We start from the raw sequence: 15304 nt of genomic DNA on the forward strand, positions 1-15304 counted from the left end.
TTTTCCTCCTGTTATTACAACCCTCTTTATAATCCTTCTTATCTTCTTTATATTCCAAGTTTAAGAAAGAAAAAACACTTAAATGGAGATCAAAAACAATCCAATCAATCCAATCAAGCATTCTAAAAAAAGAATGATTTTAATCCATAGGTGTAAGCAAAAGTGAAAAAAGAAGAAATAAAAAATAAATTCATTCAGTTTAAACAGTAGTTTTATTGTTGGCCCTCCTGGATCTGCTAATTTTATAGTTTTAGTAGTGAATGGTGAAGTAGTGAACACTACTTCAGACAGAACAGGTACATAATTTGGAGGTATATGGCATTTATATTGTATTTTAATTATTGATATTCACCTGATGGCTGCCACATAAATTCATATAAATAACAATAGCAATAGCAGTTAGACTTATATACAGCTTCATAGTACTTTACAGCTCATTTTTACTGACCTCAGAAGGATGGAAGGCTGATTCAACCTTGAGCCGGTCAGGATCGAACTCCTGACAGTCAACAGAATTAGCCTGTTATACTGCATTCTAACCACTCCGCCACTATGGTTTTTCCTCTGAATCAAGTTCACTACTGCATTAATATAGTAAATGGATGGTTTGAATGAACATAGAAATACATTTCAGGTCTTACTCATCTGATATTGTCTATATCACCAAAAACAGTCTTCAAAAATGTCATCTTTATTTTAAGTTCGTAAACAAGATTTAGATCCAGCTCTTTAAAAGTAAAAGGACAACTTGAGAATATAAGTAGAATGTATGTAAGTGCTAACTGTTTTTTAAAATCATATTCCTCACATTTAAGAAGTGGTTTCTACTTTAGGAACAAATTTTTGGCTACAGCTGTTTTAAAAGCAATGTTCTGTTTATCAATTTTGATACATGCTCTTTGTGCTTTTATCAATGTAATTAATAGAGGCAGCTCATTTCATCATTTACACAATATACCAAAGTACATTAAAATTTTCAGTCCTCAACTATGTTCACCAATTTTTGCAATTCAGGCTGACACAATGCATCTTAAAATGACACACTGATAATCTAAATTTCTTGAAAATGTGTGTTTAAGAGCTAAAACACTTTAAGATAATGTTCAAAGAAATGTTCTCAAGGTGTGATTGCTACTATTTTTCTTCACTCTTCTATCAATAACATATGGAGATATAAAATTGCTATAACTTATACAATCACTCCACATCACCACCATACAGTATATACTTAACAATATCATTTTATATAAGATTTTGTAATGGGCTCCAGGAGGAGGCGGGGATGCCATCTCCCCTATTGTGAAGCACGCTAAATTTAAGTGTGCTGCACAAGGTGCTGCAAGAGCAGCAAGCAGGCCAGGGGGGCAGCAAGAGTGGCGTCAGCTGCAGCTGGGCCAGGCCAGGCCATTGCTCTCGACTTGTGACTTGTTCTCCGCCCCGAGACATTGGCCTGGCCCAGCTGCGGCTAGTGCCACTGCTCTCCCCGCCTCCAAGCACTGCTGATCTCCCAAGTTTTACTAACTGGTGTTATAGCCAAGATAAGACACTTATTTTATACTTTATTAAAACTCTTTTTGTCTTCCTCACTTAGCAAAATTCCAAAAGCAGGTTGAGATAATAAAATGGTTGACATCATAGATTGGAATGACATTTCTACACCATAAAGCTATTTATTATTTCTTAAACGTCAATTCAATTTATTATTGGTTAAGTGGCCAGCCCAAAGCTCCCAGTGAAACTACCATGTAAAAACTTTCAGAAATAATTAATTGACAAATCAATGTGTTGCATCAAAGTATTTAGACTTGCTCAGCTAATGCAAAGTTTAATATGGTAACATTTTGTCTATTAAAAACTAAGTACTGCTTTGTAGTAAAGAATGGGCAGGTTACATCTTGGAAAATAGGATGTAAGAAGGATATGTTAAATATTCTTTGGTTTCTGATTAAACGTTATCCTAAATACCCTTCACTCTCTTCGCTATTTTTTTGTTATCTATGCTTATGTTCTAGAATAATGTTTATTTTCTCTGCTGTTTATCATAATTAATTGCTTAAAAATCATTGCTACTAATCAGCAATTGCATTGTCTCCCAGTTTTCTCTGGGAAAAGAAGAGAGGAGGGGGGGAAATCTAACAAAGCATTCTGTGGTCAATTGTGTTATCAAGGCACTTGGCACTACCAGCTGATTCTGGCTTACTATTAATCTCTCAGGCAAATAAAACACTCCTTTGTAGTTAAATGCCTAACCAGCTACTACTATATATTTTTACCTTACCAAAAACATTTTTTACAAAAACTACATATAAAGCCTCAAACAGAATCAGTCTGTGCTAACTAGTTGGTTCCAATATTGCATCACTATTTAAATGCAAATTATTCCAGTTAAGCAATATTACGCAGGCCTGGAAAATTTTATGAAGAAAAATGAAGTTTTCTAGAACTGCTTAATCTTGCTTACATCTTAAATGCAAACTGAACTTAAATCTGGTGATTCAGTTGCACATTCAGTTGTATACAAAACTTGAGGAAATATACCTGATTAAATTGTATGTTTCTATATATTCCTGAAGCAGAAGCTAAAAACTTGCATACATATAAAATTTAGCATATATGAAAATCTGCATACAACTGCATAGGATGATTTGAAAGCTCATTTGTGAACAAAGTATTGTATATATTTGGCAGTTTTAAACTTAAAAAATAGAAAAAGTTGCAAAAAGTGAATTTTACAGGGCTTTTTTTCTTGATGAAATCAAGATAGAAAATTTGTCTCACTGCTAGAAGTCTGGATAGTTTACATAAACATTTTTATTTATTATTTTAGTTATATCCCACCTTTGTTATTTTGATAAATAACTGAAGACAGCTAATATAACTAATATTGCTTCCTCCTCCTATTTTCCCCGTAACGATAACCCTGAGAGGTGAGTTGGGTTGCAAGAGAGTGACTGGACCAAAGTCACTCAGTTGATTTTCACTCCTAAGGCAGAACTAGAACACAATCTCTTAGTTTCTAGGCTGGTGCCTTAATCAAGAAACCACATTGGATCCTTTTATATTTAAAAGGACATCTGGAAAAGGGATCTGGAAATTATGGGTCAAGTAGTATAATTGTGGAAACAGCAGTAACAGCAGTATTTTTAAAATACTACCAAGAATCTGGAAGAAAAAAAAAACCTTTCAAGAAGAAAGATTGTCATGGCTTCTGCAAAAGTAAATTAAATTTTTAGAATTATTTGACAAAGAATTAACTATCATGGGAATCTGGTTCATTTACCAAATAGCTGGAGACATGAAAACCTAAAAACAATCAATTTTATTTGGCATAGGTTTTTGTAAGAAGCAGCTATCTCTAATAAAGTTGAGTGGTCTTGAAAAAACTAACAGACTATGTCTGTTTTGTTCCACAGACTAACAAAGATTTCGTGAATCCCATCTCTAGTATGTTAGACTGATATTCAATGTTTTCCAAGTAGTTTTTTAATCAATGTGTTGAACCATCTTATACAGTAATAACTTATGAAAGAACTGGAAAGGCAGAAAAAATTAGAGGGACCATCTAAAATGGTTCAGAAAGTCATTTAAAATTTTCTGAACTGGTTTGATCTATAAGGTAGGAATCAGGTATGATACATAAGTTCATCAGTGATACAAAAATTTTTATACTGCAAAAAAGAAGAAAGAATTATACAGTATTCCAAAACAATATTTATAAACTGGAGAAGAATAGAAATGTTAAAATCCACTTTTAAACTGATATAATTTGAGAAAAGGCATTTCACGGACACCCAAAAAACAACTTGTACTCTGTACATGACAGCTGTGAAAAAAGTAAGGAAATTTAGATTATATGAAACCTTTAGTTAGTGATAGTGATTATGGGGAAATGAATGAGTGCTGCTATGGCACGGGTGTCAAACTCGCCATGTCACGTTGCCGTCACATGTTTCGTGATGTTTTTTCCCTTTGCAGAGCTGGGGTGGGCGTGGCCTGCGTGTGATGTATTTGGCCCCCAGGCTGCCAGTTTGACACCCCTGTGCTATGGCAAAATTGCAGTACTATGATATCATCAGAGAGGAAAGCCTAGGATTTTGAGCTGCTCCTGTCCATTCCATGTACACACACCACTTTTGGCATGATGATGCACTATCATTGTGTGCTTTTGATGTTTCAATCATGCTTTCACACAGTTCTCCAGTTTATTTTTATTCAAAAAACTTTATTATTTATTCCTAAAGCTCCTTTAGTATTTATTCAAAACACTCATTGTTTTTATTCAAAAAAGTATTAGTCAAATTAATTTTAAATATCTGAATTGAAAGAACATATCTCTTTGGGGAAAAAAAACCTACTTATTTTCTAGAAATGAAGTTGTGGACTGTATGTTCATTAATCACTTTGTCACAGCGAATGCATTCCACTCTGCTGCTGATACTCTTCATAAAATTTCTGTAGGGAATCTGGGATTCTAGGAGTCACAACGACCAAAGCTTGTTGAAAATGCTCCTTCGTGATATATTTGGCCTCAATATCTTCTTGAAGTGCAAGGAGAGCAGCTTCTCTACAAACTGCAGCTATCTGAAAAAGAAAAGAACCAATTACTTTTTTAAAAAATCCAAATTCTGTTGGAATAAAGGCAGAAAAGTCACAAATGCAACAGAAGGCCATCTTTTGGCCTACTTTTGCTGAACATCAGTAGAACGTGTCCAGCTGCAATAATATTCAACAAATCATTAAAACAACAATGCACTCTGCTATCAGAGCTCTATATACCATATATTTTTTGTATCCAAAATAAACATATGTCAGATACTCAGTTAAAAAGCTGAGCAGCACACAATCCTAAATGTTTAAGAAATAAGTGGAAATTGAAACTAACCCAGCTTGTAATATTGACTTTCTTGTTTAAAATCTACCTGTGTAACACTCTCACACTCCAAAAAAATATGAGACAGATGATTGAGAAATAAGAAATATAACTAACTAACTAAACAGAGACAAATAATTAAAATTCAAAGAAGAAAAAAATACGGACAAAAGGCTAGACTCTTCAAGGTGCCTTTAGGAAGTTCAGGAAACAGCCTCATGAAAGCTTCCTTCCAAAGGTACATTACTGCCGTGAAAAACATCGGTGGAATGAATGACCATTATTTCAGTGTAGAAGAGAAAACAGTGATTGATACTGACTGCACCCTTATGGGTGGAAAAGAAAACGCCAGCTGAAATGCATTTATGTCAGCCATTCAATGTTTGTTCCTTGTTTGTTCACTTGCTTGAAAGGAGTTACACTGCTTATGCTGGGCTAATGGCTGCCAAAATCATTTAGGGGCTTTAGCATATGTTTAGTAAAGGCTTCTGAGAAGGGAAAAATTTGGATGTCTTTCTTTGGATGTTACTACAATATTCTGTTAGTATAATATTCTGTTAAACATTTCTGATCAGTGCTCTGCTGCTGCATTTGAATTCTTTACAGCCCACGGTAGATCACTGAGGGAAGGCAGGAAAAAAATTGCGCACAGCTACCTTGTAGGTAACATTTTGTCAAATCAGGGAAGCGAACCACTGCCACCTTAATTATTATTTTTTAAAATAAATACAATTTCTTGAAAAAAATACTAGTTTTCTGGTACATTTTCCCAATAGCTGATTTATCACTGGGAGTCATTTATCATTCTGCATCAGAACCATCTTTCTCAGGTATATAGCATAAAAACAACAATAGCAGCCTAATTCAAACTTTAAATTAAAACAAATCTTGTTATTGAAAACATTTAATTAAATATAAATACAATAGATCATTACAGATGGCATCTGAAATCAGATTTGTGAAGCTCTGCTAAAAATCCTATGGTAACTCCTCATTTGTTAGTAATATCATTAAGGTATGGCAAAAGGAGCTTAAATGCAAATTTCAAGACAACATTCTAAACCAGAGTCACAAAGTAATGGGGCAGGAAGGAAGAATTAATATTTCAATTTAAATTTAGTTAGTCATATCCTGCATGTAGTCACACATAATTAAACAATATTTTTCCTATATGCTCAAATGCCTAACCGTATAAATCTATGTCAATTGATAATACCTGCATCACTATGACATGTGATTGCCATGTATTCTGCCTTAAAAATGAACAATCATTTGTAAATTGGGTGGATTTTTTAAATAGTGAATTTCTGATGTTTTATGCTCATTGGAGTTGGGTCACTAGTAAATTCAAAGGCATTAATAAATATATAATCACTGTGTACCATGCATGGATTATCACATAGCCTATGGAAGTGGTTTGAGGTTATTTGACTGAACTATGTAATATCACGTATAAATATTTTGCTCAACAGGGAACTTGAAAACACATGATATAATCTGTATTCCTGAAAGGGAAGTATGCCCCTTGCTATGCTAAGCTTTTGGTGCAATGTTGAACTCTGCCGATAAACTTATAAAGAAAAACTCATTTTTTTCAAACAATACTTTGTAGAAAACATTTTTTTAACAAATTACAAACTGAAATTAAAGAAACAGCAATCTTATTTTGGATTTTCACACATAATCTGTGGTTCTTCCTTCAACCATAGGTATTCTACTCACATACAGAATATTTGAAAGGATTTTTTGTCACAACACAATTGTCATGAGTATATTAAAAGAGGTGTCGGAAACACCAATGAGGAGTTGTCTATTTATTTTACTTAGTCCTAGGAGACTTTCTACCAATTTTGACTTCTGATTGATTTTAACCATTCAGATTCTAAAATTACGGTAATAGAAAGGGCAGGATGTAATCAGTTGTAATTTCCCAGATGAAAACCTTGTCAGATATAGCTTATTTTATTCCATAAATCATAGGCTTGTAGACCCAGGGCTAATTCAATAAATCAGATAAAATGAATGGCCAATTCAAAGGACCTGAGCCAGGCTCTTTGTGATTTTCAGCAGTTACTTTCTTCCAAAAAGCTGAGTCTCTTTCAGCTTTTGTGCATCTGAAGTACTAGGAAAAAACTTTAAAGAACCTTGAGAAAGAGAAGGAAAGCAATGAGCTTCTGTGTTAAAATCTTAGGTATTTTTGTTTTAAGTAGCTTTGTTAATGCATCGTCTGCCAAGAACACCTGTTTAGCCATTGAATTTAGTCCGGCTGCAGCTGGAGCTGAATGTGTGTGCAGGGAACTGGCTGGTCTTACATTATGCTTCCTTTTTCCATGCCTTTCTTTCAGACTTATCCCCTCCTCCCTGTAGATGGTTACAAGAGACTATGTGAGAAAGAGATTAGGGACCTGGAGCAGATTGGCATCCTGTGGTGGATAGTGAATAGTGCAAACCGTGGAGCTTTCCTGGATGACAACTACCTGCAAGCGTATGGCTAGCCTGTGGTATGCACCCTCCTAGGCACTTCTTAAAGCAGGATTAGGGAGTGGGAACTCCAACTTTCCCACTCAGCATGCAGGACTTTGAAAAGCTTCCAAAATGGAGCCCTTTTAAAAAGGAAAAAAGGAAACCCCAAGAGTCAAATCTTTTAAAAAGCATTTACTCCTTTTCCCTAACTTTCTGATGTGCAACTCCTACTAAACCAGTCCCATGGGCCAGCTTAAATCATAAATAAGGCCTACTCACAAAGACCAAAAGGCATCCTTGCATAAAAATATTAAGGCCACCAAGGAACAGGAACTGTAATTTATATCTCATTCACTATATATGAAAAACTGAATAATTATGAAAAAAGATCAACTCTAATTTCTATTTTATTATATTTTTCTATTTATAAATATATAAATAGAAAATATAAATTTTATATAAGTTCATATAAAATATAAACTTACATAAATCTTGAATAGATTGTACTAATTTTAGACTGACTTACAAATTAGCTTTTCCTCCTCTTAGGAGTGAGCATATAAATAAAAACTATAGTAAGTTAACACTTTCAAAGCAGAGCAAAAGCATAACTGAGAATAGCCAAATTATTTTTTTGTAGTAATACACTTATCTCCAAAAAGAAATAAATATGTAGAAAGAAAAAATATGGAATGGGGGGGGGGGGAGAAATTTATTTCATCCTTCTTGAGATTTTTTTTTTCTTATTCTACCAGCCTCCAAGAATTGATTTAGGAACTGTTCTATTAAGAAAAGGAGTAGATTTATCAAAACATGCATTGTTCTAAAATTATGTGTATCACTATATATCAAGTCTTATACATAGTTATAATTATTAATGCTGAAAACAAACAATATTTACTAAAACAATATATCTTTCTATCTGCAGCGGACATTGTAATTTACATTTAAAACTGCCCAGAACCATTTGGAAGTGAATGGCTTATATATTAGCAATTTTTAAAAAGTCACTATATGAGGGGAAAAGTGGTACCTTTTTCCCCACTGTGGGCTACCCAGCTTACTTTTACAGAAGTTAGTTGGTTACCTAGCCTCTGTAAGGAGGTAAGCCTTATGGGACTGGGAGCCTAATAGGACTGGAAGGCCATTCTCCTCTACAGAATAAAAATAAGAAATTGCTTGCTGTGATCATTTAGGCATACAAAGCAAAAACTAGGATTTCACAGTTGCAAGTAATGCCTCTTCTTATCCCAAGCAGCATAAAGTTGTTGGGAAGAAACCCTTCATATTCCTTAATTAAAAATACAAATCAGAATTCAGTACATTAAATTCTTTCTGCATCCGTTCATATTTCAATTTCGGGACTACCCAAGGAATTCCAGGCAATCAACAGAAATAAAACAATTTATGCAAATCCAATTTTAAAATGAAGGGTGGAGGCCCTTAAAAATTAAAGTAGCTCCATTAACGTACAACCTCATAGTCTCTCCAAAGGCTAATATTTATTTGTTTGTTTATTAAATTTGTTTGCCACTTATCTCATAACAAGGATTAAGGCAGGAGGGGAGCTGTTCCACATTATACAGATGGCACACCGCCTGAGTCCCAGAAGACATCAGTGCTTTGTTGGTAGGACCAAGAATATGTGCAGCCTGCCAAATCTAGTAGATAGGCAGAAATATCTAGTATAAGCAGTCCCATAAGTAAGTTGGTCTCATGAACTGCCCACTGCAAGCCAACTCACATTGGTGTGACATAAGTATTTTGCTGTGAGTCCAGTACTCTGTGTTTGTCACTGCATTTTGGAACAGCTAGTTTCCAATTGATCTTCAAGGGCAACATCATTGCAGCAGTCCAATTGGATGGTGACTAAGACATAAGTGACAGTGAACAAAAAGAATTGATGCAACTAGCATCCAAACGATGCCTAAAGTATCCCTGGAGACAGATAAACAATAATGCTAACCAGGCATAGGTAAAACTCTTTATTAGGACTTTGTGGCAGTAAGAGTAATAAAGCAAGTTTATTTCTCAGTAGTCCACAGATGGCCAGCCAGAGGCCCTCTTATGAAAAAGCAAGTCCCTTCTGAGGGGGCCCTTGCAAAGCTGTTGTGAAGACTATTCTAGGCATCTGTGAAATAAAGTCACTTGGCTTTATTCTAAGTTGGATATGAGCTAAGCAGATTTTGTAACTGACTTATGTAAGGTCCTATGTAAATGATTGAGGTGTACCTTAGATTGTTTACTTGGGAACATTTCGTCAGTTCTGGGAAGGGAGTCCTTACTGTTGTAAGTTCTGTCACCAGTGTCCTGGACCTATGTCTTTCCTAGTTAATTAATGCAAGTGATTGAATCCAAGCAAAGATCAATGTTATTTTGCAAGAGTGAGTAGTGCTTCCTACTTTGAACAAAATGGTGGTACACCCCCTTTCAAAAGACTATTCTTGAACCCAACAGTGATAGACAACTTTTGTCCAATCTCCAAGCTTTCCTTTTTATGGAGGTTGTTGAAAGAGAGAGAAGTACTCAGCCCTAGCAGGCCCTCAATGAAATAGATTAATTATGTGTTTTGGGCAGCAAAAAAGCTTACAGTCGTTCAACTGACTATATCTCTTGTTCACCATCTAGTGGTCATCTGGGTTTCTGTAGTCTAATGAATTATCATATATTGAAAACAGAATTAAATCTGTGCTTCACCAACTTACTTGGAACCAGTGCCTACATTTAACCACTGCAGTCCCAATGGATTTAGAGAACACCAAGACAGAATAGGCTAATTTAAGGCTAATAACGAGCATCATTCTGAATGAATCGGTGCAGTTCTTAATTGAGTTCAGGGGAAAAAATTAAATTACTTTTTATTAAATGCATCTATGGCATCTAGAATGCTACTACGATCTATATTCCTGTAAGGATCAGTAAGAAGATCCCTGAAACTTATACAAGTTAAAACAAATGCAGTATTTTTTGTTTGATTGTGTGTGTGTTTGTCTGTGTGTCTGTGTGCATGCATACTAGATCAAAACTGCCATTAAAAATAAAAAATTAAGAGGACGGGAAGTTAGCAGAAACAATCATAAAGTGGCTTAAATTAAGTGAAAATCAAATGAAAATAATATCTAGAATACTTGCATATACATGTCTCCATTGTGGCTAAGTAACAATTTCAAAGCAGGAGCTCTAGAAAAGTGATCAAACAGATTATAGAGTTTCAGCTTGGCAAATATCTAGGATTTATTTAAATACCCATTTATATTTATTGTATCTGGTTTAAGTATATTATTTCTTATGTTTTATACTCTTATAGTCTCATATAGAAGGTGTTTTAAGAGTGATTTGAATGGGGGAAAGTGTGCTATGCAGTAAATGTTAGTGAGATGAACTCCTGACATTTTCAGGGCTATATGGAGAACTGGGTATGTAAAAGTGCAAAAAGTTTCCTGAGGAGAGGTGATATTCTGCCACTTTGGACCAGTTCACCCGAACTGGTAGTGGAAATTGCGGGTGGACCTGCCCCCCCCGCCCCAGCTCTATGCCATCCCATTTTGGCATGTTTTCAAGCCAAAGCAGAAGGCTGAGCGCTCCCACTTGCGAACCGGTAGGGAAGGTAAGTGAATACCATCCTTAGTATTATTTTAGTCATATAGTAACAAGGTATTTATCAGTCATCAGTCATCATGCCAATATTTTACTATTTTTGTTGCAAAGAGGATAGTTTTATTCAGCCAAAGTATTAAAATTAAGCATTGCTTTCTGAAAATGAAACATTTCTATTTAAGTGTGTGCCATCTGTTTTTACTTTAAAAGTTAAACATATCAGCTATAGTTTAAAGATGCCTAATATTTAATTTGTGAAAGAAAGAAAAACCTAGAGCGATTCAATATTAATATCTTTTCATTTTATTAAACTAATGATAAACCCATTATTAACTAGGATAAACCAATTGGACATATTTAGTATAATTAAACAAAGATAAACATTAGAAATTGAAATTTCATTTGGAGAACAGTTATTAATAATAATACATACATACACCAGGTGTTTCCTTCCATGTAGAAGATTATTTAAGAAAATGGCTAGGAAAACCTAGCTCTTCTTCCTCTTGTTATTTTCTATTTAGCATACATTTCCTCTCCATCATTCTATGTTTAGGAACTGTGAATGGCCATTGTTGTCATGCATTCATGTAGTGTTCTATCTCGGATCAGTGCAAATTGTTTACTTTTCTATTTCCTTTAATGCCCTATTTCACTGCCCATTCATATAATAAATAAATAAGTAAAGAATAATTCAGATTTTTTTTGGTTCATTGGGAATATCTATGCAGTCATTTCTACCTGTAGTAAAAGTAATTCACACCCACATGATGTTACACCTAACATTGACATTTAGGATATGTCTAAATGATCACTAGGTGACCTTGGGTCAGACACACTCTTTCAACCCTGGTAAGGAAACAATGGCAAACTACTTCCAAAAAATCTTGCCAGGAAAACTGCAGGGACTAATCTGGGCAGTTGCCAGAAGTCAACGTTGACTCAAAGGCATAAAAAAAAATTACAGCAAACTTTAGGTTTTGTCTTCAAATCAGAAGCAAACAGGACATGCAAGATCTTAAAATGCGTTGTATTATCAAAATATATCAGGAATATGATGTGCAAACCTGTGTTATCTAAATATAAGTCAGGGACAGTGAGGTAATATTATACCTCACACTGTCAATCAACAAAGTGAACCTGATTTGAAAAGATACCTGAAACAACACAATACATTACAAAATAAATTGCACAATGACACATCTATTTTACTAAAGAAGATAAAGTAAAAGTCAGTGGCTATCATGTCACTGGTTTACTTCATCTAGAATTATGACATTCTTAAAAATATAGGTATTTACCGATCAAAATTCTGCTGCCAATAGTTTAAAAGGGAGCATCTTTACTTGTGCCAATTCTGCTCTGACAGGTATGTATGTATAAGCACACATATTAATTTCAGCTAGAATTGACAACGTAGCTTTATAAGGTGGAATACAGGTAGTCCTTGATTTATGACCGGTCACTTAATGACCCTGCAAAGTTATACAAGACATTCCAATGTGATGGAATGTGCAGCTGGAACAGGAAGGGGGAATTCTAGCAAGAGCATCACGATTTCCCACAGGGGAGGCAATACATTCCAGACAGAAGCCCAAAATAAATGGAATGGAATTTGGGAAGGAGGAAGAATTTTAGGGAAGCCATCCTAGAATCTCCCAGGGTATATCTATTTGATTAGAAGGTAGTCCTCGATTTACAACCCAATCGAACCCCCACATTTCTGTTCCTAAGCGGGACAGTTATGTGAGTTTTGTCCTATTTTATGACATTTCTTGCCACAGTTAAGTTTTAAGTTAATAACACTACTGTTAAGTGATTCTAGCTTCCTCATTGACTTTGCTTATCATAAGTTGCAAAAGGTGATCACATGACCCTTCATATCATAAATATGAAGCATTTGAATTTTGATCAGGAGACCATGGAGATGATGCAACAGTTGTGTGAAAATCGGTCTTAAGTCGCTATTCTCAGTGCCCTTGTAACGTCAGTCACTAAATGAATGGGGGACTACCAGTATAGCTTAGATCTGGTGAGATTTTGTCTCTTGGGTATAAGCAAATAAAGCCCTGGACTTCTTTGGATTTCACTGTGTCATCTTTGGACTTGGACCTGGCACCAAAACCTATGACCATTTTCAGATTTATGATGGCCGCACACACTCCTGTGGTCATGTGTTCACATTTTGGGCCTGCAATTTACAGAACTGCTGAGTCACCTAGTGATTTTGGCCAACATGACACTATCAAAAATTTCTACATATAAATGGTAGAATGCAAATAAAAAACAAATGACATTCAAAATACATCAAAGTACTCAGACCCTTGGAATCATCCAACATGAATTAAAATCTTTCTGGATGTCCTATTTTTCATAGTCTCCAGATTTTTACTTCTATCTTTGTTGTATTTTAATATGATGTCATCTGACATCAGTTTCAATTAACTGGCACAGAACTAGAAATGCAAGTAGGGCAGCACAATGTGTTCCTGACTAGGATTGTTGGAATAAATATCCTAACAAAATATGTCTTCAGGTAGTTATAATTTAAATATACTTAATGCCAATAACAACTCAGTAGAACATGTACTGTATGATCGTATCCATGTAACACTTTTTTATAGGCAAAATTTGTAATGGGAAGTGACAAATAATAATTCCAATATCCCATATTATTAAATTAGATTGCAAAAACAGAAGCAATAGAAATGCCACTTCAGTGACATTGAATTATAAAGGTAATAACTATTTTCATTTAGTTTAGATTCAAATCAAAACTAGAGTATATCAAAATAATAAAATATATTGAAAAAATATAAGAACCAGCACATTATTAAATGATTTTTATTATTCTAGTTGTGCTGAGTGGTAGTCAATCATATCTAAGACTTTTCTTTGTTGTTTTTCTGGGCGCCCTCTTTTAGTCTTTGATTTTACTTCTTTTCTCTTTCCTTTAGCTGGCTACAATCTCAAGCACATACAAGTTTTGCAATCAAAAAGTTTTACCTAAACCAGATTTTTATGATGCAGGATCCCACACAGCAATATGTAATTTTAACATATTATAAATCACCAACAATTTAAGATATATGTAATAGATATCAAGTTCTAATTGGATTTAATCTGTGCAGTTGTAAACTGTGCAATCTTAATTTGTAAAATTAAGAAGAAACACTGATGGAATTAGGCTGAGTTTATTTGCTACATATGTATGCTTTATTGAAATTGATATTTTAAATAGTTCATTTCATTTTGGTATCCGATAACTAAAATTGTAATGCTCTGATGGTTTATGAAGATTATAAAGATGGCAATAATAATTATAGTAATCTTCAATAAATTTGTAATCAAATGGATTGATCACGGAACAAACCAGCCCAGAGTTCTCACTCAAAGCGCAACTGACCAGTCTCAAATGTTATCCTACTAATGCTAGGAAAAATGGCAGAAAGAGAAGAACACTACAAATAGTAGATGGATTGACTCAGTTTCATTGGCAATGCATACACTGTTGGAAGGACTAAAAGTTCAAAATATGGATAATTATTCAAATTATAAATGGATCTTCAAGGAGAAATCCTATCTATGTGGTCATAAAATTTTGTAATTTAATCGCGGGTGTTTTAAATTGTCTATTTTAAATTCTATTTTATATATTTGATACCTCCTCCATGTATATGTATATGTATATGTGTATGTACGTGTATGTGTTTATTTTTATCTGTGTATGTATTCTTCATTTGTATATTGTATGTGTTTTTATTGTACGCCGCCCCGAGTCCTTCGGGAGAGGGTGCGGCTAACAAATAAAAATTTATTATTATTATTATTATAAGGTACAACTTTGACACATAATCAAAATCAATATATTTTTATTTCAATGGTGTTTTATTATAATATAATTTGATTAACTACTACAATTGATTTGTAAGAATAGGTTTGCTTAGAGCAGGAGTAGTCAACCTTTTTATACCTACCGCCCACTTTTGGATCTCTGTTAGTAGTAACATTTTCTAACCGCCCACCTGTTCCACAGTAATGATGCTTTATAAAGTAGGAAAGTAACTTTACTTTATAAAATTTATAAAGCAGAGTTACAGCAAGTTAAAGCATATAATAATAATTACTTACCAAATACTTTATGTTGGACTTTTGCTAAGTTTGACAGAATAAATCTTTATAAAACAACTTATTGTAGTTAAATCTATCTTTTTATTTATACTTTGCATACATAGAAGCATTAAGTCTGATGAAATTACATTTAATTAATTAAATTATTAATGAGATCCCTGAGGCTGCTCCTGCGAAACTGGATATCTGGCTCAATTTTTGTAAGGAACAAACGAAGGTCTCCTCTTTCGGAAATATTCAGGC

At 34.2% G+C, this 15304-nt stretch overlaps 1 protein-coding gene across 2 annotated transcripts in view; it reads right to left on the bottom strand.

Moving 5' to 3' along the window:
• Positions 1–258: 258 nt before the first annotated feature.
• The window catches only part of AFG2A (AFG2 AAA ATPase homolog A), a 142328-nt gene continuing 127282 nt past the window's right edge, over positions 259–15304 (bottom strand). Inside the window, exon 15 of one of the 2 annotated variants that reach the window (XM_081959352.1) lies at positions 259–4581. In XM_081959352.1, coding sequence (XP_081815478.1) covers positions 4405–4581 — 177 coding nt within the window. In that variant the 3' untranslated portion in view covers positions 259–4404. The remainder of the gene's footprint in view (positions 4582–15304) is intronic. The other variant, XM_081959351.1, reaches the window with a different exon arrangement.

This window comes from Natrix helvetica, assembly GCF_964273705.1.
Source record: "Natrix helvetica genome assembly, chromosome: 7".
NCBI classification, from domain to species: domain Eukaryota; kingdom Metazoa; phylum Chordata; class Lepidosauria; order Squamata; family Natricidae; genus Natrix; species Natrix helvetica.